Consider the following 22497-nt stretch of genomic DNA (forward strand, 5'->3'; position numbering starts at 1 on the left):
GTCCCAAACGACCACCAGATGACCCCCAACTCATTAGACCACACATGCGTGGCAAGTATGTAGGATAAGTAGTTCTTGGAATGGTAATAAATATGCTAATGATTTCTGAGAAATGTCATAAATATGTATAGATCAGCCATATAAAGACAAACAGAGAACAAAGTCAGCATGCATTGCATGTTGGGCAGAACTCATCCCCTGTGCAGCTGGTACTGAAAATAAAGAATGCTTGCTTTCGAAAACTCAAAAATGAGCGTTAGAGAGTTTTGCCTCTGATTTTTTGGTAACAAGGGAACCCACATCCACAGCTAATGTGCTACACTGAGCCTGTAAGCTGTAAGAGAGTTTTCCAAGCAGTACAGTACCTGGAGGCAAGGCCACTTCAGCAAACAAGGAGCCACAGGGAGATGCGTTGTAAGAGCCAGCGCTCAGTCCGACGCAGCCAGCCTTGCACAAGGCAGGTCGTGCCAGCAGCACCCAGGGCAGAGCCAGGGCCGTTCTCTGCCGGCTGGGTTGCAGCCACAGGCTGGATGGGCAAGATAGGTGTCTCCTAGAAGTGGGTGCAGCTTACCCGGGGTGCACAGGCTCCCAGCTAAGAGGCTGCTTGTGGCAACAGCCGCAATCCATGCATCCAGGCCCTCCATCCTCATCAGGCAGTTGGCAGCCCCATTGCTTCTTATGCAAGTAGAGGCGGGCACCGAGGGCCGCATCCACACACCAGCTAGTGACACCCTGGAGAACACCATCTGTAGCGATCAGCATGACACAGATGATCCCTAGCTGACTCCTTACCTGTCTCCCACAGCAGATATCTCATTTTGTGCTGGATCCAGGCTGCTACAACTGGCCTGAGCTCTCTAGTCTAAAACAAGCTCACACGAGCAGCGGTCAAATCCCAGCAGGAATTTACTGAATGCAACCAGCAAAACTGAAGCCCCACCGCTGTTAGTAGCCCTGCAAGCAATCATGACACAGAGCTGCAGGTGTGCTTTGCAGGGCAGGATGTCTCCCACCTGTGCATGCCCTGAGCACCTGCATTCCCATGATGGAGGCACTTACTCAGGCCCCAAGGCTGGGCAAACAGTGACACTGGAGATGCTGGGAAATAGCTGCTATCAGCCTATGCTTGCAGAGGATGGAGACTCCTGTCCTGGGGGAACATGCTGCTGTGCTTCCAGTGCACGCAGCACATACATATCTCTAGCAAATATAGAAATGACAGGGCTGTATTTTATACACCTGTGCAGAGGCATCTACTTCTGTGCCCACTCTGTGCACTGGAAACATCTGGATTGCGGTTTTCCCTTGCACAGAAAGCTGGAGGGGAAAGTCTTACTCCCAGTCTCACCAGACTCTGTGTAATCACTCCATGTCAGCAGGGAGAGGAAGAGTTTCCAACTCATTGTATTTGCAAAGTACTCACTGCAGCACTTCCAGGCTGCTGCACATAATCAATAATCAATCATAATCAAAGACAGAAAGTAGATTCAATTAACATTAGTAAAAACCCTTGTAAGGACAGAGCAACTCCATAAAAGCTGTTGTCAAAGACAGAGAGAAGGGATTCCTGCCATGAGAGTTGCAGTAGACTTTGGTCATCTGCCCAGTCTTCCCAGATCTGGTAAACAACAAAGACCCTTACATTTCAGGAGAAGTGATTTAATCACTGCTTCAGACAATTGTCCAGGATAAAACTAATTTGTAAGCACATTCCCTATGACTTGTTTTCTGATGCATGATGGGAAGTGTAAGTAAGTAAGGGAAAGTGTACCCATTAGTAGAGATCCTCACAATCAGGATGGAAAAGACAATGGAACAGACAGTGGGGAAAGGGACATTGCTCCTTAGACAGATGACTTCTGGTGGGCAAAGAGGTCTCTTCCATATTTCATGCCTCTGGACTGAAGCAGTATGTTCCTCACTTAGCCATTACTTTGCAAAAATCAATCTTAAAGTCAGCAAGGACTGATCCAGGGGTTTGCCTTCACCAAGGCTACGCTGAAGAGACGGTGCCCAAATGGGGAGTTCAAGGTGAAGAAGAAGCAGAGGCATATATAGAATGGACACGTGAGTAAAGAGGTGCGCAAAGAAACCAAAACCCAGCATGGTGCCCCACTCCTTACCAGCTCATTTTCCTCATCCTTGTTGAGGAGCACACAGTGATCCTTCCAAAGCTTCTCCTCCATCTGACCACGTTGGTTTCAGTCCTGGATGCCCTGTCTGTGGGCTCAAGCAATGTTGAACGCAGTTACTGACTTAAGTTCAGGCCGGTGTTAAAGTCACTTTCACCGTGGTCCTGTCTGCTGCCTTTGAAAGTCTCACAGCACACAGGCTTTTTATTAGGCTCCCAGGGGAGGGAGGAATATCCACCCTCATGCGTAAAGCCCTTAAATTCCCAGCTTATGTAAGATGCGTTTCTCTGTCTCCTGGCTGTGCTGTGTTCGCTGGGGTGGGGTGGGATGGGGCAGAGCTCCAGCAGTGAGGGAAGAAGGGCACCTGCAGCCCTATGCCGGGGGGATGGCTCTGCGCAGGGCTCAGAGGGAGATCGAGGCACAGAGCAAGGAGGAGGGTGGGAGAGTGCCACAGCCCCGCACAGAACTGACCCCAGAGCAGCACCCCAGCACTGGGAACCACCTCCAGCATGTCAGAAAGAAGCATCTGCTGTAGGGAGATCGCAGTGTTCGGGCCTGGGCTTGGTTTCAGTGCAGTGGAGGTACACGCTGGAGCAGTGTTTTTCAGGTATGGATCTAGCCTGAGCTTCCCCACTAGCACAGAGCATCCCCTCAAATACACACTTCCGTTCAAATTCTTCCTGAGTTAGAAGGTAAGAACAACAGGGCTGGATGACTCCTCTGGAGAAGCCCAGCTGGGCAACACAGGACCCCTGAACAGTGTGCAGCGTGAATCCCTGTGAGGCAGGGAGAGGTAGGGGCTCCAACCTGTCACCCTGGCAGGGACAGCGGGGACAGGCAGGCTGGGGAGCCCCACTGTGCATCTTCCAGTCTCTCGTGTCCCAGCTACTTTTTATGCATTAACCTGAAATCGCTCTGTCTTCCCCCCATTCTCCTTCTGTCGAAGTCTGAAATCAACCACTTATCCAGGCAGGAAAAATATTCTGTGTTATTGTCCTGGAATAAAGTACATGTTTGTGTGAATGGAGGCGATGGCTCTGAGCTTGCTCTCACCTTTTTTGACTCAGCCACAGGGAAGCAATTCTTTATTACTGATGAGACATGGGGATTTAAACTCGATAAAGAGACACAGCCTTTGCATGCAGCATATTTCCCTACTGATGACAAAACAGGAATTCTTCCAAATTCCCCTTCCCCCAGGTGGGAGGGAGAATGATGCCCAGGGACTGCAGTGCAGCAGGTCTTAAGAGACCCCTAAATCTCCCTCAGTCTGCAGCTCCATCCTGGAAACAGCCCCAAGAACTGAGAGAAGCACCTTTCACTAGGCAGACTCTGAAGGAAATAAAAGCACTTATCCATGTTTCTTCTCTTTGAAACAGAGCAAGGAGAGGCCAGGCTGTCTGGGATGATGAAACAGCAATTGTCATACCAGAGGCTGGCTCTGCATAGTCCAACCAGATCCATCTTTAAGGGGTTCTGCCAGGTGCAGTTGTGTCCATAAAACAGCAAACAAGGACCAAACACTGAAGAATCATGAAAAATCAGGGTGGTGGTGAAAAATAAATATTATTTCTTTTAAAGCATTGCCATTTTGAACTGCCTAAAGCCTGCATTAAACCAGATTTCAACATAAGTAAACAGTCCCCCTCTGCCTCTCCCTTTCCCCTGAGAGGGCATGGGGGGGCTCACCCACCAGGCTGCTCTGTGCATCAGTCACTCTCATGCAGCTCCCCGGACATGACACGCTTGCAGTCATTCCACTCCCCAGTTTTCAGAAGCAGGGCCCATTTCTAGGGGTCTTGTATGTCACCCTTACAGGAAGTCCAGCCGTGTCCTTTGCAGACATTCTTGTGGCAAAAGGCTTATACACAAAGAGATAAAGTAATTAGATGATTGCTTACTAGCAGCCAACACCTCCTGTAACTCTCTACGGGAAGGAAACTCAAGAGAGGTATCATTAGCTGGGCGGTGTTACTAGTTCTCCCTATTTTGACCATCCAGGGTGAGGTGCATTTCATTTACAGGAATATGACCTGCGGTCTCTGGACCGAGTCCCAGCAGTTCCCCTGCATGGGTCAGCCGGGTGCCCACCACCACGCCCGCAGCTGCGCTTGCAAAATGCTCCCCACGCTGGGCAGGACACCTCCAGCCCCAGCCCACCAGGCTGTAGAGCTGGCACCTGAAAAGGCAAAAAAGAGGGGGATCACAGGCCAGTCAACCCAACCTGAATACACAGAGAGATGTGAAAGAAAATTTTTAAGCGGTCAGTTTGTAAGTACCTAGGGGATAATAAAGTGATAAGAAGCAACTAACATGCATCTGTCACAGGAAGATCCTATCAAACCGATCTCATTTCCTCCCTGACAGGGAGATGCTCCAAGGAACAAGAGAGAAGCAGCTAATGTGGCACATTTAGGCTTTTGACAGCTCCCCATGAGATACGAAGATACTGAGAGATAGAATTCTTTTATGATGGGCTGAAAGGTTGAACCCTAAGTTCTACATGTCCTCATGTTGTTCCCTGAATTGCACGCTTGCCTGACCTCACATCAACCCAGTCACTGGGGCAGAAAGACTGGCTGGGTCGACGGCTGCCTGTCCTGTTGGGGCCTTGGGCTCAAGGCATAGGCCGGCAGGTCTACATTCCTGCTCTCCAGTCTATACCGAAAGGGTGGGATGCTTCTGAACAACTTGTGCTCTGAAAGGCTGTAAAGGTTTAGCAGGAACGATGACAGAGCGTTGTGAGAGGCAGCCTGAGGCTCCTGTGTAAGTCAGCAGTGAGTGGGCAGTGAGCCCTGTGTAAAAGTGATCACAAGCAGGAGCGGAGTGGCAGGCTGGAGGTTCGTGCAAGGTACAGAAGGCAGCTGGTGGTGCCGAGGGGTGCAGTTCCTGCAGTAAAGAGCCCTGCTGCTTTACTGCAATAAGCAGTCCTGCTCGGAGCAGCTGCTGGACACTGGCTGGCATGTGCGTGGTGATTGCATGCAGTAGTAAAACCCTGTTTGTTGAAGAACGGCTGAGGGAGCATTACAGGTTTTCAAGGCTTGGAGCTATAGACTCAAGATTTGCCTGGGCTTGGGTGGGTGTGAGAGGGGAGTAAGACATAAATGAAACGTGCCTCTTCTTATCTGAACCTCTTCCCAGGTCCAAAAAACCTTCTTTCAGCACCTCTCAAGTAACATGTATGTTCAGGAGAAAGAGATTGTTATGCTCTCCTGATGTCCTCTTCCTCTCCAGCCTCACTGATCTTGCAATAGGATGCTCTTTTTGCCTGGAGCGATCTATCATGTGGCTAGGTGAAAGGCCAGGACAACTACACAGTGAAGTGGGACGTTTGCATTCCACCCTGTCTGCTAATCATCTAGAAAGTACCAAAGAGATTTATTAATTAGATTTAAACAGGACACAGGAATGGATGTTTCTTGACTCCCTTTTATCTATAGAGACCTATACCAAGTAATCAAAGCTATGTCAGTGACAAGCACTTCCAGTGGTCACCGGTCACAAGGGACAGTGTGAAAACAAGGCACTACAGAGCAGGGACAGCTATGCTTTGTATTTCAGACACACGGGACATTTAATGACTTTCTTAGAATAAGAATCATGTCCCCACTGTTGACAGCCAACCAGGAAGAAAATTTACACAGCCTGGCTTGGCTGACAGTGTGTTGAGCTGTTGAGCATTGCCTTCCCTTGTACGCATTTGGCAATTAACCCATGGTGTGCTGAACCATCAGGCAGCGCAGCATGACCCTCCTGGCTCGGGGCTGCGTACCATCTGCCCACAAACTACACAAAAGCCGTGGAGGGGTTAAGCACTTTCTGGTGGGGAATATTAGTGCAAAATGCTCCGGGACTACTTTTCCAACAGGAAGACTTTAAGAGGCCATAAGATGGAGTAACGAGTCCTTTAAATTCAGCTGCTGGCACCAGACACCCGCAATACGTGATAACTGAATTCTCTGTTCTCTTTCCTTGAACTGGGTGGTCCAGGTACCAGCTGTTTGTGCTTTCCTTTCCCAGTTGACCCTTGGCAGGTACTCTGTCTCTGCAGCCTCCTCTGTAATTCTCCTGAAGAAGTGTGTTGTGCATCAAGCTCCTTAGACAAAAGGTGCTATGTGAGCGGAAAAAGCTCACAAATGATGTATCTTGTAAAAGGTTCTGGCTTGTTAGCATCGTTGTACACCTACGGCTGTTATTGGTGAGGGTCTGCATTTGTTCCTCTTTTGTTGTGCGTGCTGCCAAGCAGGCTGAGCTCCAGAGTGCTGATGAATAGACAAAAACTGTGATGCGTGTATCAAGATAAACAAGTAATAAATAAATGGGACAGAAATAAAAGTGATTTTCTTTTTTCATTAACAGGGACAAGTGTATTTCACAAGGAAAATCAAATTTTGAAATTTGCTGTTCAGAGTGGCTGCCTGGCTCAGTGAATTGGCTGTGCTCCAGGGAGTCTGCCCCTTTGATTTAGCTGTAGAAAGCTAACCAGGATGGACAGCATCTGCTGGCAAAGATCACTGGGTGTCTTTCCAACCGGTGTCCACCGCTAGTCACAAAAGGAGAAAGTAAGCCTGGACCCTCAGTCCCCTAGGGGATTCTTCAGCTGTTTGAACAGCTTGGACTGCAGACAGGGACTGTGGAAGCCACAGCCAGGGCTGTCAATCTGTCTCTGCCCTTATGCAGCCTCAGAATTTGCAAAACACCCCTACAACACCTCTACAAAACAACTCTTTTCATTAAGCAGTTCAATTTTATTTCTGTTTCTCTGTTACAAGCTGGGAATGCCAAGCAGCAAGTTCAATGGCTCAGGCAGAACGGAGCACCTACATTGTACCTGCCCCTCTCGCATGCACAGCAAGTGAGGATGGGTAAAGGGAGCGCGGCAGGTGCCTGCTGGACAGACTGCAGGGAGGAAGCTGCTTGTTGCCATCCTGATTTCCAGAAGTAAAAGATCCTTTCAAACCAGAGAGAACCCTCAAAATGCAAAACACAGGCACGAGTCCTAAACACACTTGAAGCTTTTACTTTTGCTTATTCCTCATCCTGACTCTAATTACATTCCCAGTCCAAGTTTGAGGGGACCAACCCAGCACCAGGATGTGGACTGGGACCTCTGATGTTCCACCTGAGGTGAGGGAGCAGAACACAGGGACTTTAATGTGTGCGTATGAGCTGGTTTCTGCAGCAAGGATGTGTCTAACATCACTCATCTCCTGATGGCCACGAAGTTATGCTATATAAGCAGTTCAGTACAGCTGGGACACACTGCACAGGTCTGCCGATTGAACTGTGGCTGATGCCACTGAGGGAAGATAATAAAATGAGTCCCAGTATGGCTGGAGATACTGGCCTTGCATAGGAAGATGGAACACAAGACTGACATCTTAAATAGTGGCAAAGGTTAAATATCATGTAGCATGTGGATTCTATTTCTTGGAGGTAAGGCTGTATTTCAGCAGCAGGCAAACAGGTCTTTATCTTGTTGACCCTACAGGTGCCGCAGGTTTGCCACGAGTTGGTACTTCTGTACTGTCAACTGTGACATTAACTACCCGCCTAGTCTGCAGTGCTGCTGCAATTGCCAGTTTATCACATGCAGCAACATATTTGTGTGCAGGAATTCTTAAAGAGGACAGTGAATTTTGTCTCCAAGGAAAAAGTTACTGTATCTCAGAGGATGAATGGAGTAACTCCACCAGCCTGTTCTTTGATGTCTCCTTAAGCTGCAAGAAGCACCTAGACTTTACTTTCCAATGGATTTTGCTGCAAACTAGGAACTGATGCTAACTTTGGAGACACTTCTATGAATAAATGTGAACCACTTCTGGTTTGTGTCAAGTTGTGTGGCTTTGTGGCAGATATTTACCATTAGGTAAACTACAGTAGGTAGGAAAGTATTTACTCCATTTGTTTATGTTTAACCTGTCTAAAATGTGGAAAAAATTGCTGTGAGCCGAATGTTTTATGGAAGTTGAGTATTTTTGCTTTGGTTTTTTTTTTTTTCTTTTTAGAAAAAAATGGTTATTTTTTAGACCAAGCTAAATTCTTTTCAAACACTGTGCTGGTACAGACATGTTGATTCAAAACAATCTGTGATTTCTTCTGATTTGCTCTTGGTTTTCCAGAGCTACTTTTTACTCTAAAAGACCAAAGGAATCTTTACTGTGCCTCCCAACTTGCCTGATTCTCTGGGTTTCTTCAGCAGTGCAAGAGTGCTTTAGTGTCAAATAGTGGGAACATACTTTTCCCAGCACTGTAGTGCTCTCAAAGGGCTTCTCAGCCTCACCCAGGAAAAGCACGGGCAAGCTTCAGCTGTGAAAAACAAACTGTGCAGTCAGTTCAGAGTGTCACTCTTGGTCTGAAGCCTCGCTGACTGGTATGTTGTTGGTTTATGTAGCTGGAGACTGAGACTGCAAAATACAGCGAGCAGGAAGTCTGCCTCGCATCACAGGGCTAAGAGAATATGTGCTGGCAGCGGATTTTTTTGAGCAGGTAAAACTTGCAGAAATGTGCAGCGCTGTTGGATTTACATACAGCAGAAGCAACACAGCAGTGAGTCACCATCAAAGGGTAACAGGTGAGGGATATGAGCTGATGAGTTGACACATGGTGTGTAGTCTATGCAATTACGGTTGGAAAAAAGAGTTAAACCTCAGATGGTTCAACTTAACAGCATGCCATGGAATTTAATAAAAATATTCTGAGACCTAGCTGGCTTCCTGTCTTTTAATTCAGGCCTTAGCTCCTTGGGGGTAGTAACCTCTTCAATGCCTGCTTCTTTTGGCACTGGTAAGCTAGGAGCTGATGCCAGGCCACAGCCCAGCTGTGCAGCATCTGCTCTAGTAGAGCAAGTTCACACCACAGGGGTGTCCTTGTAGACCCACAGGATGAGATTGTAATTTGCAATTATCATGTGTTTCATTCTACTTTTAAAAATTGTATATCCTGAACAAATACCTTTCTCAACAAAAAGAACAGTTAAACAATGAAATCATTCTGCTCTGTAGTTCTGAAGATTTTTTCACCCAGAAAATGCAGGTACCACATTTTAAACTGAGAAGAGGGCAAACACGTTGCCTGGTAGCAGTGAGCTAGCAATAGAGCTCTACACTGTTCCCATCGTGGGAAGACCACAATGGTGGTGGGAGTGGATGCTTCTAAAAGGCTTTGGCTATTTGCAGCTCCTTCCAGGTCCAGAAAGCCAAGTATTGCCAGAAGGGGGAAAAACCCCACCACCAGACACCGGGTAGCATTATCTGAAACCCTGGGAACTATAGGAATCCCAGGACCCGCCTATGTTCAGCAGCCTCTATCAGGAGTAAGGTCTACTTGTTTTCTCAAAGGGCATCTCCCCAGAAGAGCGCTGATACCTCAGTTAGCTACTTTTCTTCTGGAGGAACCATATGCAGTTCAAGAGAGGGATGCAGCAATGGGGTGTTTCAACCATGAATACTTTGTCAATATTCAGCAAATTTTTCCATTTACAGCTGGCAGCCATTAATACATGAGCAAGAGGACAGGAGAAACACTGTTGTGGCTTTATGTTACTGCAGCCAGCTTTTCTGCTTCCAGTTAAATCAAAAATAAGCCAGAGACGGTTAGTCTTAGAATGGGGAGCAGTGATGGGTTGGTCCTTGCTCTTTTCTTACGTCTCTGAGATAGTCCTTCTACAACCAACTGCAGCTGTCCTGAACATGTGTCCTCTGCAATTTCCTTCAGAATACATCCTCATTGCTGTCAAATGTTGGATTGCTATGGCCTCCCATATTTCCCTCTACTGATAGTGCCACAGAATCTGAGAAGAAGGTTTCATTCAGAGGTGGCCAGGCTGAGTCCTGTTCTAACACTCGCTGTAGCCTCTTGTAATGGCTCTTTGAGTGGTACCGGAAGGTCTTTTTCAGAAGCAGCCATAAAGCTCTGTTCTCGATGACCGCTTCCTGTAAACACAAGACCAAAAGGAAGATTCTGGATAACCTGGACCGCACTTTTCCCTTTTCATCCACAGGACACACACAGGGCAAGTAGTGGAGACCCAGATTACCCACCCTGATCTGCTCTTCCACATCCCTTCAATAACCTTTTACTGACCACTTCTCACAGCAGCTCCACCAGCAGTCATCCACTAGAAAATTGGGACAAGCTCCTCCTGACAGTTTTCAGGATCTGAGTAGAAACCCCAAGACTTCCCGTATTTCACTAGCCTGGGGCAGGGTCTGATACATCCCTCTCACCAGAGGAAAGAAAAGGTGGTTGGGCCTTGCATTCCCTTATATCTGATCATTCATATGTGGGCCTCTGAGGAAAGACAGTAAGGGCAAGGCAGCAGCAATGGCTTGTGTTTTACTAGATATTCCCAGGCGGGGCTGAGGAGGAGGAAGAAAGAGTGAGACCCAATGATTTCACCTTTCCAGTTAGTGCCGACAGACATTCAATGAAGCACGCTCACCTCAACAAGGAAGGACACAGCAAGTGTGACTGCAAGCATTACCACCATGGAGATCCGCCACGTGGTAGGGGTGCAAACAAGCTGGGGAAAAAAGCAGGAGAAGCTGTTCAACAGCATGTGTACACACCAGATACCCGTGGGAGTTTGTGTCATAGAATCATAGAATTATTTAAGTTGGAAAAAAACCTTAAGGTAATCAAGTCCAACCATAAACCTAACACTGCCAACTCCACCACCAAACCATGTCCCTGAGCACTATAGTTATTATTATGTTATTGACATAAGTCTACATGTCTTTTAAGTATCTCCAGGGATGGTCACTCAACCACTTTCTTGGGCAGCCTGTTCCAGTGCTTGATAACCCTATCAGTGAAGAAAATTTTCCTGATATCCAATCTAAACCTCCCCTGGTACAACATGAAGCCATTTCCTCTTGTCCTATCACTTGTTAGCTGGGAAAAGAGACTGACACTCACCTCGCTACAACCCCCTTTCAGGTAGTTGTAGAGAGCAATAAGGTCTCTCCTCGGCCTCCTTTTCCCCAGACTAAACAACCCCAGTTCCCTCAGTTGCTCCTCACAGGACTTGTTCTCTAGTCCTTTCACCAGCTTCATGTCATCAAAAGCCAGAATCCTGCACTGGCTGTTCACTGCTGATGAGCCAACACTGCTACCTGAGTAATTGATAAAGGCACTTTACAACTTACAATGCAGGAAAGAAAACCATACTCCAGCACTCCAGCAGGAAATCTAAATATTTCCTTTCTTTCTAGTATGGGCAATAATTTGAAGTCTGAATATTTCAGCTCCAAACCCAGCTCCAGCTTCCCACAGTTAGCAGCACTGGCTTTCTGGCTATAGCCCAACTTATTTTGGAGATACAGCTCAGATCCAGAATTTGGATCAGCAGTTTCTCCAGGGATAGGCTACTGCAGTTTCTTATTGCCACTCCCTCCTTTTCTCATCTCAGCAAACCCAGTGTACTCCAACCAGAGAGCCTGGGAGTTGTGCAGTTCTTCCCAAAAGCATTTTAGCCCCTCATAGCTGCAGTGCTGGCAATGTCCTGTGTCACCACAGCCCACGACAGGACTAAGACTTGCTTTAAAGTGCCATCTCGTGGCAGATTCTTTTGCTGGGTCCGCCCACTGAGCTGCTGCTCTGGGAAGTTACACCTTGAGGCAGCTTTAGCCAGGCTGCTTGTCATCTGACATCCAGGTCCATTCCCCTTGTCTACGTTTCTTTCTGTGTTTTATTATTTCCGTTTCTAAATCCACATACTAACTGTCACACCAACATACAGGACTGGAAGCAGTAGCATGTTTAGTACTTGGTTTAAAGCAGCCACACTTCATCATTCTGATTAAAGATGTACTGAAAAAACAAGAATCTGTTGCTTTGGGGTTTTTGTTCCTGTGACACCTACTACAAGGCTGTGAGGGTGTCACAGTGAAGGAGGTTAACATTTCCCAGCCTCAACACACTAATTGTCAGGTCCACTAGTAACCCGGTCCTATGTCTGATGGAGATCTTACACGTCCATTGCATTTCCCCTAGGATGGATTTGCACAAGGCAACTCCCAGCTTGCATTCTGCCAGAAAAAAATCAGCCAAGCTCTATTGGTATTTATTAATCAAGGATCAAGATAGATCCTCTATTGCCAAGGCAGCCCCACTAGTCTTCCTCTACAACTGTTCTAAACCCAAATGCTGCTTTAGGAAACTGCAAGCTGTCTGAAATTTAAACAAGGAGACTGAAAATATTAGGGGCTGAGAACAGAGAGCTGCTGTGAGTGCCGACTGGCAGATCTTTGCAGGAGGATTTGTGTGCAGAGTAAAACAGCCTGAGAAACACAAGTGCGTGGTGCTTTAGTTTAAACTTGCAGGGTCTACTCCTTTTCTCCTCCAGGCTTTGCAACTATCAAGCCACCAACATACCAAGCACAGTAAGCTTAGTGGCGCTATATTCTGTTGCACGGACAATATGCTGAAACAATCAAATATACATGTGTAGCTGTCCAGCTGTCAGAATACACAGATCTTGGTTTGGAGCTACCATACCTCCAGAAGGTTCTTTGATCCCATCATCTAAAATCCATCTCTTCAAATTTTATTTGTCTTTAGAGGTGCCATCTATCCCCTCAAAAGTCTGTGCCTTTTGTTAAAAACAATCCCAGCGCACTTATAATGGGACTGTAGTAGGAAGAAAACCCATCTTGGAACAATACTCACATCCATCTTAGAGTAGAGATCATCAATATCAGCAAACACCAAGATGAGGCAAATGCTCAGCTGCCCTATGAGCACTAGTAAGAACACATCTGAAGGGACAAGAACAAGCAAATAGAACCACAGGTTTATGAGCAATCTCAGCTGCTTGGCTTTACTACAAAAGATTGTAATCATGCTCCGTGTCAAACAGTAAAAAAAAAAAAAAAAGAATTCATGGGATAGGAAGGAACTTTCAGCAAAAGAAAAATGAACAGAGTAGAACCCCCACTTTAGTCAGTCAAGCAGATATACGTAAGGCTGGGACAAACCTTGTAGTCGCACATTTAAAATGTCAAATGAGTATTTTGAACATTTCGATCTGACCTCTCATATCTGAGAAGCCTTAGAGCCTTCCAGTGCGTCTTTCTCTGAGCTCTGTGTCTCCTGTCATTCAGAAAAATGTCCAGGATGTAGTCTTGCTCTTGTTGACACAATTAGGAACAATGCCCTCAATTTCAGTGATGTCAAGACTCTCTTTCAATCAGGATCTAAAGAGTCTAAGCAGTGGAGATTTATTGCCCTCCCCATCCATAGGCAAATGTTCCAATGCTGTCAGGCACTGAACTTCACTCCGCAGACACTCACTCTGGTTTTGCCTTGTTCTGGGGGATGGATGACCCACTCTTCTGCTATCTGGGACGAATATCGCCTCCTCACTATTACTATATCAAAACAGCAAAGCTTTGAAACCTGCAGCATTAACTCTTCAGCAATTAAAGAACTGAACAGAGCTTTGTCTGAGAGACAGCTGCAGGATTTGTTCCACAAAGAAAAACAGCTCTTCTGTGCCTCACTGTAACTTCCAGAACTGCCACAGTCACGTGCTCATCTTCCCTTCACATGACAGTCTTTCAGAGGCAGAACAAACCTACTAGACTTTGCTACAGTCTCTTCAAGTTATTGCCCCTGATGTTTCCTCTTTGAAGAAGTAAACTGGTCATAGATTTAGCAAATGCTAAACATCTCTGGTTCTAGAATAGGAAACAGAGCCTCTGCGAATGTGCAGATTTTATCATATTTTTCCTTCTGAGATGGTCCCAAAAGAATGCCCTGAACATGAGTTCTCTCAATTATTGCTCAACCAGCATGCTCTGAGGAGACAGGCACAGGGCTCTTCCAGAGTTATTCTAAAGACTAAAGCAAAGTGAGACCACCTAATTCTGGCATTTCTTGAAATGTCTCACTCAGGCTGCCTTAAGTAACAAGCCAACACCACCTTCCTGCTACTCCTTAAAAGTTTTTATCAAACTCCATTTCTCTGTTTCAGAAATCCAAACACCAGGGCCAAGTTTTTAGCAATACAGAAGCACAACATTTGGGCCCAGCTCAGAGAGCTGCTTGTCACAGGATTCCATTGGCACTAAAACTTATGAAAAGGTGGCCTTCAGTCATTTAGAAATCTAATATTGAGCTCCTATTTTTTTTTTGGCTGGCATTACTTTGGTCAAGTTTTAATTTTTCCCCAGTGAATTGACCTCCTGAGTTGACTTACTCACAGATCCCTCCCTCTTTCCCCATACTTACAGTTTGTGTAGATGGGTTGCCTGAAAGGCTTTCCTTTGGAAAACACTAGTGCTACGATGAGGCAGTTGATGGTACTTAGCAGCCACACTGTGGTGTTTTCATAGCTCTTGTAGCCATTGTCTGTTTGCCCATGAGCTTCATCTCTCATCCCATGGAGGCCCAAGCTGGAAATGGAGGAAGAATTCTCCATGTGGTTGTTTGCTGAGAGGCAGGCGCTGAAAAAGTGTGTCACACTGGTCAGCAAATCATCACTGTCTTGGTTATTTCCCCTAGCTTCCACTACCACTATCAGGAATCCTCCCTCACAGCCATGATTTGCTCCTGCTATCACAAGGATGTAGGTTATTGGCAATGTCCTCAACCCTACCTGCTGGGTTGGGCTTGCTGAACTCAGCAGAGCCTGAGCTCAAACCCACTTGGATACCCTGGTCTTCCCTGCAAGAAAATACTTCTCTTTGTGCTCAACAGAAGCATTCTCACCACACGCACTGTGCTGTGCAGCAGACTTGCTGGAGAGCTTAGGGACCCACAGACAACACCGGTTAACGTGTCCGCACCTTGTGGGGAAGCATCAGGGTCTACCTGCAGCTGCTGATCAGGCCTGTAGTTAAGCTGATCAGTAGTATTCGGTAGACCTGTCCCCACAAGTCTGCCGTGTGTCACCCAGAGTCCCAAGGAGGGGACCTACCTGTGTATATTGGTCTTGGAATACCAAGGCTGCTCCTGTACCACCACAAACCCAAAAATTTGCATGCTGAGGCTGAAGAGGATGTTAAGTACAACAGAAAGCAGCAGCGGGGGTGAGATGAGTTGGCTAGGAGGTCTGTAAGGAACCAGCTTTGGACAGGCACCTGTGAAACTCACTGAAACATGCACAGACATGTTTACTAGTGTGTCCAAAATACAAGCAGTGCTGCTGTATATCTCTGACTGTTATCAATGGCCAGCACTTTTACAGGCTATAATGTTCTTTATAATACATACAAATACTATATCAAGTACAAAATACAGAGTTGTTTTCCCACCAAATCTTATTGGCCATAGAAGAGGTTAATTAACAGCATCTAACTATTATGAGACATTTTTTGAAAATAAAATGTTGGATTTTACAGCATCTAACTATTATGAAACATTTTTTGAAAATAAAATGTTGGATTTTTATTTTATTTGGCTACTGTCAGGCCCAAGGATATAAGGACGTGCTCAAGCTCTCCTGTTCTTTGTCACTTGTCAACCGCAGCTTGGGATTTTCTGCTGCCTATGTTCTGTGCATCCTCCTGAACTAAGCACCTAGTGCCCAGCTGTTTGAGCTGCAGGAGAACTGCAGTAGCTGGACCAACAGGTTTTCCTCTGTTCTTAGGCTTAACAAAGTTATCCAGACTTTCAGTAAAAGAGCTACACAGAAAGCCTTGATGCAGTCTCCAAATGGGCTATTTACAGCAAGGCAGCTTTTGACACCCAATATTGCGGCTGACCCTTTTAGACTTGACTTAATCAAGGCCTTTTCCAGTTGTCTGTGTTCCAGCAGGGATGGAAGACAACTATGTATTTTTGCTATATGCTTTTCATGCTCTTGCCCTTGCTATTCTTGCTTCTAAACCTCTCCCTGCATTTACTCTACCTAAACAATCCCAGCTTTCTCTTTTCCCTCCAGCACTGCTTTCCTTTCTCATTCTTTGCTTACAGCTTCCTGCTCTGTAGTGTCCAACATCTGTCCCTTTTTTCTCCTCCATTGCCTCTTGTGCCTCCTGCCTACCGTTTCAAATGTGAGTCAGACTCCAAAAAGTTGATGCCTAAACTTTTTCATTTGGGCATGGATTCTTAAGTATCTTCTTAATCTGCCTTCCTCAGTCAACAGGGAAAAGCCTGACTTTCCACTAAATTAAGTCTGGTTTAACTCCTGCTAGAGATAACATCCCAGTTATCAACAACATACATGCTCAGCAAATGCACCACTGAGAATTACCCATCTTATTTCAGAGCTTTTCTCAAACAAAATGCCTCCTCTACTAAACATCCTGTACTTTATGTAGTCTCTTCTTTTCTTTCTTTCCATACATAGAATTATGCATTTCCAAAGAGCTGAAAAATATTTGAGATAATTCTTTCATTAATATATAGGATGACTAAAGGGCTTACTTGTCACACCAATTACAGTGGTAATAGCGAGATCTTGGAACAGAAATTGGTAATTCCCAAAGGAGTTTAGTTGCTGAAAAGAGGAACACAAAGAAAAAAAAAAAAAACATAAATCAGACATTTGCCGTGGGCTTGTTTGTATCATCTCCAGAAAGCTGTATTATTTTCATGGAGCTAATGCTCTGCTATTTGTTCTGAAACACTGCTCAGCAGATAAGGGGACCACACAATCCACCACCCTGCCAATACATTCATCATCACTGGGCCTGCAGTGAATACTCTCATTTTGTACATCGTTCAGACTAACAATGCTTCCAGTTCACTCAATGCAATATAAAAGAAAGCTGTTTGAAGAGACACGCTTTCTCAATGCTGGGTGACTTCCGAATGGAAAGCCCTCCTCCCTGTTTGGGTAGAAGCCATGCAAAAGTGGTTTAAGGCACTCCAGGGGATTTTGCTTACTGTCAAGTTAATTCATGCTTTAAATGCTGAATAAATTGCAACAGCATACACTTACACCAGATTCTCCCTTTTCAGACATATGCCCTCATTCAAAATACTGTTCAATACCTCAGCCTTGGTTTTGCCCAGCTCGCATCTTAAGTCTGCTCACTGAAGTTAATGGGAAGAATCTCTCCAGTTTTCAGCTGAGGGTACAGGAGGATCATATGACCATGCCACAGACATTTGCAGCTCAGAGAAAGGTAAAGCTCTGTACCCTAGTTTTATTGTGGCTTTTATGGCATGTTTCTCCTACAAGGCAGTAGTAGCTCATCCAGTTCTAGCCAACATGTTCCCAAGACGTACCCAGTACAGTAGGAGAACACCAAGGTACTGAATGGTGCTGTACAGAGCCATGTACTTGAACATGCAGAAGGAAGTGACAAGGGCAGCACGGCCTTCCCTGTGTGAAGACATGAATATAGGACAACAGTTAGGTGATGGGAATGTTGCCAGTCCTCTTCTCAGCTGTAGATGCACTCCTGTAGCTTTGAGGGAATTAATCTGTCTTGAAGGAATTTCAGATGGGAACTAGACAAATGGCAATTTCAAGGTCAAAGACACTTATTTTTCTCTAGATATATATATTCTGGTATGGCGGGAATGCCCAACACTAATATTTGGAAGGAGTAGGAACTGTCTCCTTTATGAAACAGGAAACAAGAAACCACGCTTACTTGATAAGCTCTGGCACACATGCTATGCTGGGGGTTCGGGATGTGAAAGGTGAAGCCACAGATGCCTCCTGTTCCGACAGCGATATCCCTGCATGTGCCACTTTCAAAGCCTGAAAATCATAATATTCTTCAGCATTCACAAACCAGGAAGACACAGCCACTGACATGTCAGCCCAGAATTGACCCCTTATTACAGGATACGTTCTGTGAACAGCAGTCCCTCTTCATCGCCTGGGTGTGCTCCACCCAAAAAGCCTCCTCTAGTGGGATGTGGTTGAGGCATTGGGTCCAGAAGAATGGGGATGACAACATGGGAAAACCCATTTTCCACAGATCCCAAAGCCATCCACTATCAGCTGCAGGAGACAGATTTGGCTCTGCCTCCTGTGTCAGCACTTATTTGCCGTTATGCCTTATGTAGGCAGTCTAGGTTCTCTGCTTACTTCCCCCAGGATAATCCTTGGGACTTTGTGTTAAGGCAAGTGCTTCAGTGCCTAGATGGCATTGCTCTTACTGTCACAAGGATGTGTTAAGTCATGAAGTAAACCAAACCTGCCCAGAGGGAGTTATAGGTCTCTCCTGAACCTGGACCCTTCCTTTTAGAAGAAAAAAAAAAAAACACAACAGCTTTCTTGCACTTCTAAAATGTGCGTTTACAAAAGCCTTGTACGGCTACAGCTGTTGCCCACAGACGCTCCTCCTCACTCTAGTCTTCTCCACCCCCAGACACTGAAGATGTTGACAGAAACCCCAATGGAGGATTTGGAGAATACTCCAGTGGTTTTTACAAAGGAAATTAGTCAATCCTTGAGACCACAGTCTGCAACAATCTCTGCCTAGGACAGCTCTGGCATGTTAAGGACCACACTGTGGGATCAGGCCTGAATCAGTACTGGTGCCAGTAGAACTATTCTGTGACTAAGCAGAGCACTCTCATCTCCAGCATGTGCTCAGTTTGGGATATTCTACTGGCATTGCATTCATTTTTAGTTTTTAAAATCAATATATTGTAAAGAATTTTCACTTACCCCACAGTCATTGGCTCCATCTCCACACATGCCCACAAAGTAACTGAAAAATAAAGTGACCTACAGTTCAGTTCTGGGAGAAGTAAGACCTATAAACAGGAGAGAATCAGAGCCTCCTCCATGGCTTTTTGTTAAAAGCCCTTCTGGAAAGCTGAAAGACTGAAATACAGGACTATGAACTGTTCACGGGCCTTGGGCTTGTACCTCAGATGTGCCTACAGTAGTTTCTGTTGTGATGGACTGAAGAATACAGTAGCATGAAGTTTTGTTACCTACAATGGACTCAGCCTCCCACCCTCGTGGGGTTTAAGGTCAGTCACAACAGAGGAAAGGGCTAATGGTGACAGCCCTGCTAAGAAAGGAAGGATTGCAGGGACTGGTACTTCATGTTCCCTGGGAATAGACATGAATGGGGACTCTGCTTTGGGGTCCAGTCCTGCCAGAATCTCCTGGGGCAGACAGAGAGTGACTGAGGCAGCTGGAGTAGAAAGAGAAGGAGAACATGGGCTTAAACAGGATATCAGGAGACGGCTCCGCACACTGAGGTTGAAATAACCTTGTGAAATGATGAGCCATAAAAGTAAATCCTTATTTCTGCAGCATCCAAGTAAAATCATCCTAGTGCTTCAGGAGCTGACTCACTTGTGTCTGTTACTGTGGAGGCCTGGATTTCAGTGCAGGGGAGGTTCTCATTGGGAGGCCACTGATGGTGGTCCAGGGAGACCAGACTGGTTGGGGTGCTCACAGCTGCTCACACCAGGCTGATAATCTGAAACAGCCTAAAGCTTACCCTGCTCTAGGGCAAGGCCAAGGGCTAACTAGTCGAGGTGAGGGTGGGGGTATTCAAAAGACTTGGGAAACAGCTGAATAACAAGCAACAAGACACCTGGGACTCGGGAATATGTATATACCTCTGTGACTGTGAACAGCACAGGGCATACCAAGCTAGATTGCCCTGGCATGTTTTCTAATCCATCACACTGAGTCAGCAATAGTGCAGTAAAAAGACTGCTAGCATCACAGAAGCTGCAGTGCTGGGAAATATTCCTAAAAATATTAGGTTGACAAGTGTCCCTCCTTCAGGCCCAGAAAGAGAAATAAGAATGGAAGGTTATGTGAACAAAAGAAACCCAGAATCGTGGAAGTGTTAAGTCTTTGACAGGTTGCCAAACTAACATGGAATTCAACAGGCTTTTGGAATTTCATTGCCAAGCTATATGTCTGTGGAAATTTCATTTTTGTGTACTTCAGAAAATGCTGTTAGACAAAAGCTAGCTCTTATTAGACTCTTTTCAATCCTGGAAATTCATGAAACACTTCCTAACTCTTAGTACTCATTATAAACTTACTCCAGCTTCTGAAACTCTTCTACAAGGCTGGATTTCTGACCAGGAGACATTCTAGCAAAAACTGTTCCATTGAGCAGAAGCTGTAATGAGAAAAATGGAAGTGATTTTTCAAGCACCTGAGGTAAGAGTCACAGTGATTTCAGTGATAATCTAGAATAGAAATCACCGAAAATTCACATTTCCAAACAACCGATGCTAGACTCCAAAGCAGGAAAGGCTGATGGTCAAAGATAAAAGGTATCTTCATTAATATTTTGAAAAAATAATCACAATAAGGACAAGAGGCCTGGTGTGTCATTTGAGTTACCTGATGAACACAGATTACCTGGCAGGGATTTACTAGACTAGAACTCATGAAACTACCTTTCCCATGAAACAGACAAGTCATGCTAAATTGCATGCTGTATAATACCATGTTTTCTCCTGTTCTCCAAAAAATGACAGAATCAGTGCTGTGCAAGGGCTAGGCATGTGGGCACAAATGTTTAAGGTCATGTCTTCACACCATGAGGCAGGTCTGCTCCCCTCACGCACATAAAATCCAAGGATTTTCAGATCCGTCCCCATACATTACTATCAGAGATTCATCCAGTCCATAAGTATTTCAGGGTTAGAATTGTTCCCAAAAGATTTCTGGGTACAGATCTCTTTGGGTACTTATATCAGGACAATCCTAATATACCAAATGGCAAGCCTACTTCTGTTAAATAATCCAGGTCTTACCTTTGGAAGTAAGTGCCTGAAATGCTGTGCTACAGTTTGATAAGTTTTTCCACTCATGGCAAAATGATACTGGCCTGATCCCAATGCCAGCTTGATTCTTCGTTTGGTCTGACTGTCATCCTCCTATAAAACAAGACAGAATGAGTGCTGCTCCCAGGCCCCCAAAAGCTACTATGTGCATTTCCACAAGCACTACTACAAAGAAGTGGTCATACCACGCGGAGGGCACTTGTAAAGACTCTGGGAGACCTGAGTTCAAGGCCCATGCCTTTGCCTGGATTTGTGAAGGGATTTAGGCGTATAATGCCATTAATTTTAGTGTGAACTGGGTGCTTTATAAGTCTGAAAAGCTGGACCTCAGCATTATCATATTTGATCAAATTTATGCTATAGTGCCAAACTGGTGGGCTGCACTGTGAGTGACAGTGGCTAGAGAGAGCATATGGGCTCCACAGCTATGCATGCCTTTTGCAATGAAATACGGTGAAGATGCTGCTCAGGCTGATCTTTGGTAGAAAGGAGTCCCTCAACAGCCCTTGCAGAGATTCCCTGTCATCCACCTGACTCTTAATACTTCTCAGAGAAAGGTCAGCACCTTCAGACACACACTTCAGAGAGACAGTAAATAGTCTCTATCTCCGTTTCTTTGTGGAGATGATGAAACACAATTTCTTAGGATAGATAGCCTATGTTTCACTGTGTATATGCAATTTCTCAACAGTTAATCCGCATTATAATTCTGCAGGTATGGGGCAGTGCTAACTTTTTACCTGCTTGAACATAGCTCGTTCATTCAGTGCAGTTACACAGATTTTAAGTCCACATCTATACTATCAAATTTACCCAGCAGGGAAAGGAAACATGCTTTAAATTGGCATCAGCTAAGCATGAGGGCTAGGGACAAATCTTTCCTGTGTTTCTGCAAAGCTGTTCTCAAACCTAGCTAGGCAGTTAACAAGAACATGTTCACAAAGTAATATGCTAGGAAGAAAGCTCTAGTGGAGAACATATTTATAAAGGGCCCTTCTTTTTAAACACTTTTCTAGCACATAACATTCTGACATGCAGACAATGGCGAATGACTGATCTCTGTTATATTAGCATAATCCCACTGCACTATTTAAAAGGTTCCAGCTTAGTTTGTTTCCCTGCTGCACAACACCTGCTTCTTATATGCTCACCAGACTTCTGTAATCTTCAGGTTTGTTTTCTTCTAGTGGTTTCCAGGTTATAGATGCTGAAAAAGATCCAGGTATTTTGTTTGCTTCCACAAGAATCATTCTACTCATTGGAGAAATCATCCCGGCATTTCTCGCAACAGTTACAGCAGTCTGAATGTTGTCACCTAGAAAAATCAATGGGAGTGTTATTAACAATTTCTGCAATGAGGAATTGTTTATGGAGGAAACACTAGTTCTAAGTTTCCACATAGATCCACAACAATCTAAGATTTTGGTGTCTGTGCCTAGAAAAGTTTTTTATAAGGATCAAAACTCTGCAGATGAGGTCTGCCTTGATAATTAAATGTATTTTAATTTAGAAACGAAATATTTTCACCTTCAGCTTGAAGAAATCCAGATGGGGAATGTGCTCCCAGATTATGTGCTTTAGACAAAAAACATGAATTACCAGACGTCATAAGGTTCAGTGATTTGTCCTGGCATCCATGTTCTATCTCTGCTTATGTATGACAATAGGATTTCATGAGGCCCTT

At 45.3% G+C, this 22497-nt stretch overlaps 2 protein-coding genes across 8 annotated transcripts in view; both read right to left on the reverse strand.

Annotated features, from left to right (window-relative positions):
- Positions 1-2352, reverse strand: part of ATP13A5 (ATPase 13A5) — a 35902-nt gene extending 33550 nt beyond the window's left edge. For both annotated transcript variants that reach the window (XM_056359104.1, XM_056359103.1), the window contains exon 1: positions 2124-2352. In XM_056359104.1, the coding sequence (XP_056215079.1) occupies positions 2124-2186 (63 nt within the window). In that variant the 5' untranslated portion in view covers positions 2187-2352. The remainder of the gene's footprint in view (positions 1-2123) is intronic.
- Positions 2353-3226: 874 nt separating this feature from the next.
- LOC130158386 (probable cation-transporting ATPase 13A4) overlaps positions 3227-22497 on the reverse strand; it is a 51340-nt gene continuing 32069 nt past the window's right edge. For 3 of the 6 annotated variants that reach the window (XM_056359102.1, XM_056359097.1, XM_056359098.1), the window contains 12 exons: positions 21965-22128; positions 20784-20906; positions 20061-20140; positions 18712-18754; positions 17684-17793; positions 17313-17409; positions 16506-16578; positions 15055-15229; positions 14367-14581; positions 12804-12892; positions 10576-10656; positions 6448-10066 (listed from right to left, as the gene is read on the reverse strand). In XM_056359102.1, coding sequence (XP_056215077.1) covers positions 9845-10066; positions 10576-10656; positions 12804-12892; positions 14367-14581; positions 15055-15229; positions 16506-16578; positions 17313-17409; positions 17684-17793; positions 18712-18754; positions 20061-20140; positions 20784-20906; positions 21965-22128 — 1472 coding nt within the window. In that variant the 3' untranslated portion in view covers positions 6448-9844. Of the gene's footprint in view, positions 6413-6446; positions 10067-10575; positions 10657-12803; positions 12893-14366; positions 14582-15054; positions 15230-16505; positions 16579-17312; positions 17410-17683; positions 17794-18711; positions 18755-20060; positions 20141-20783; positions 20907-21964; positions 22129-22497 lie in introns of those variants that run through there. The other 3 variants (XM_056359100.1, XM_056359101.1, XM_056359099.1) reach the window with 3 other exon arrangements.

Source organism: Falco biarmicus, chromosome 13, assembly GCF_023638135.1.
Source record: "Falco biarmicus isolate bFalBia1 chromosome 13, bFalBia1.pri, whole genome shotgun sequence".
NCBI lineage: Eukaryota > Metazoa > Chordata > Aves > Falconiformes > Falconidae > Falco > Falco biarmicus.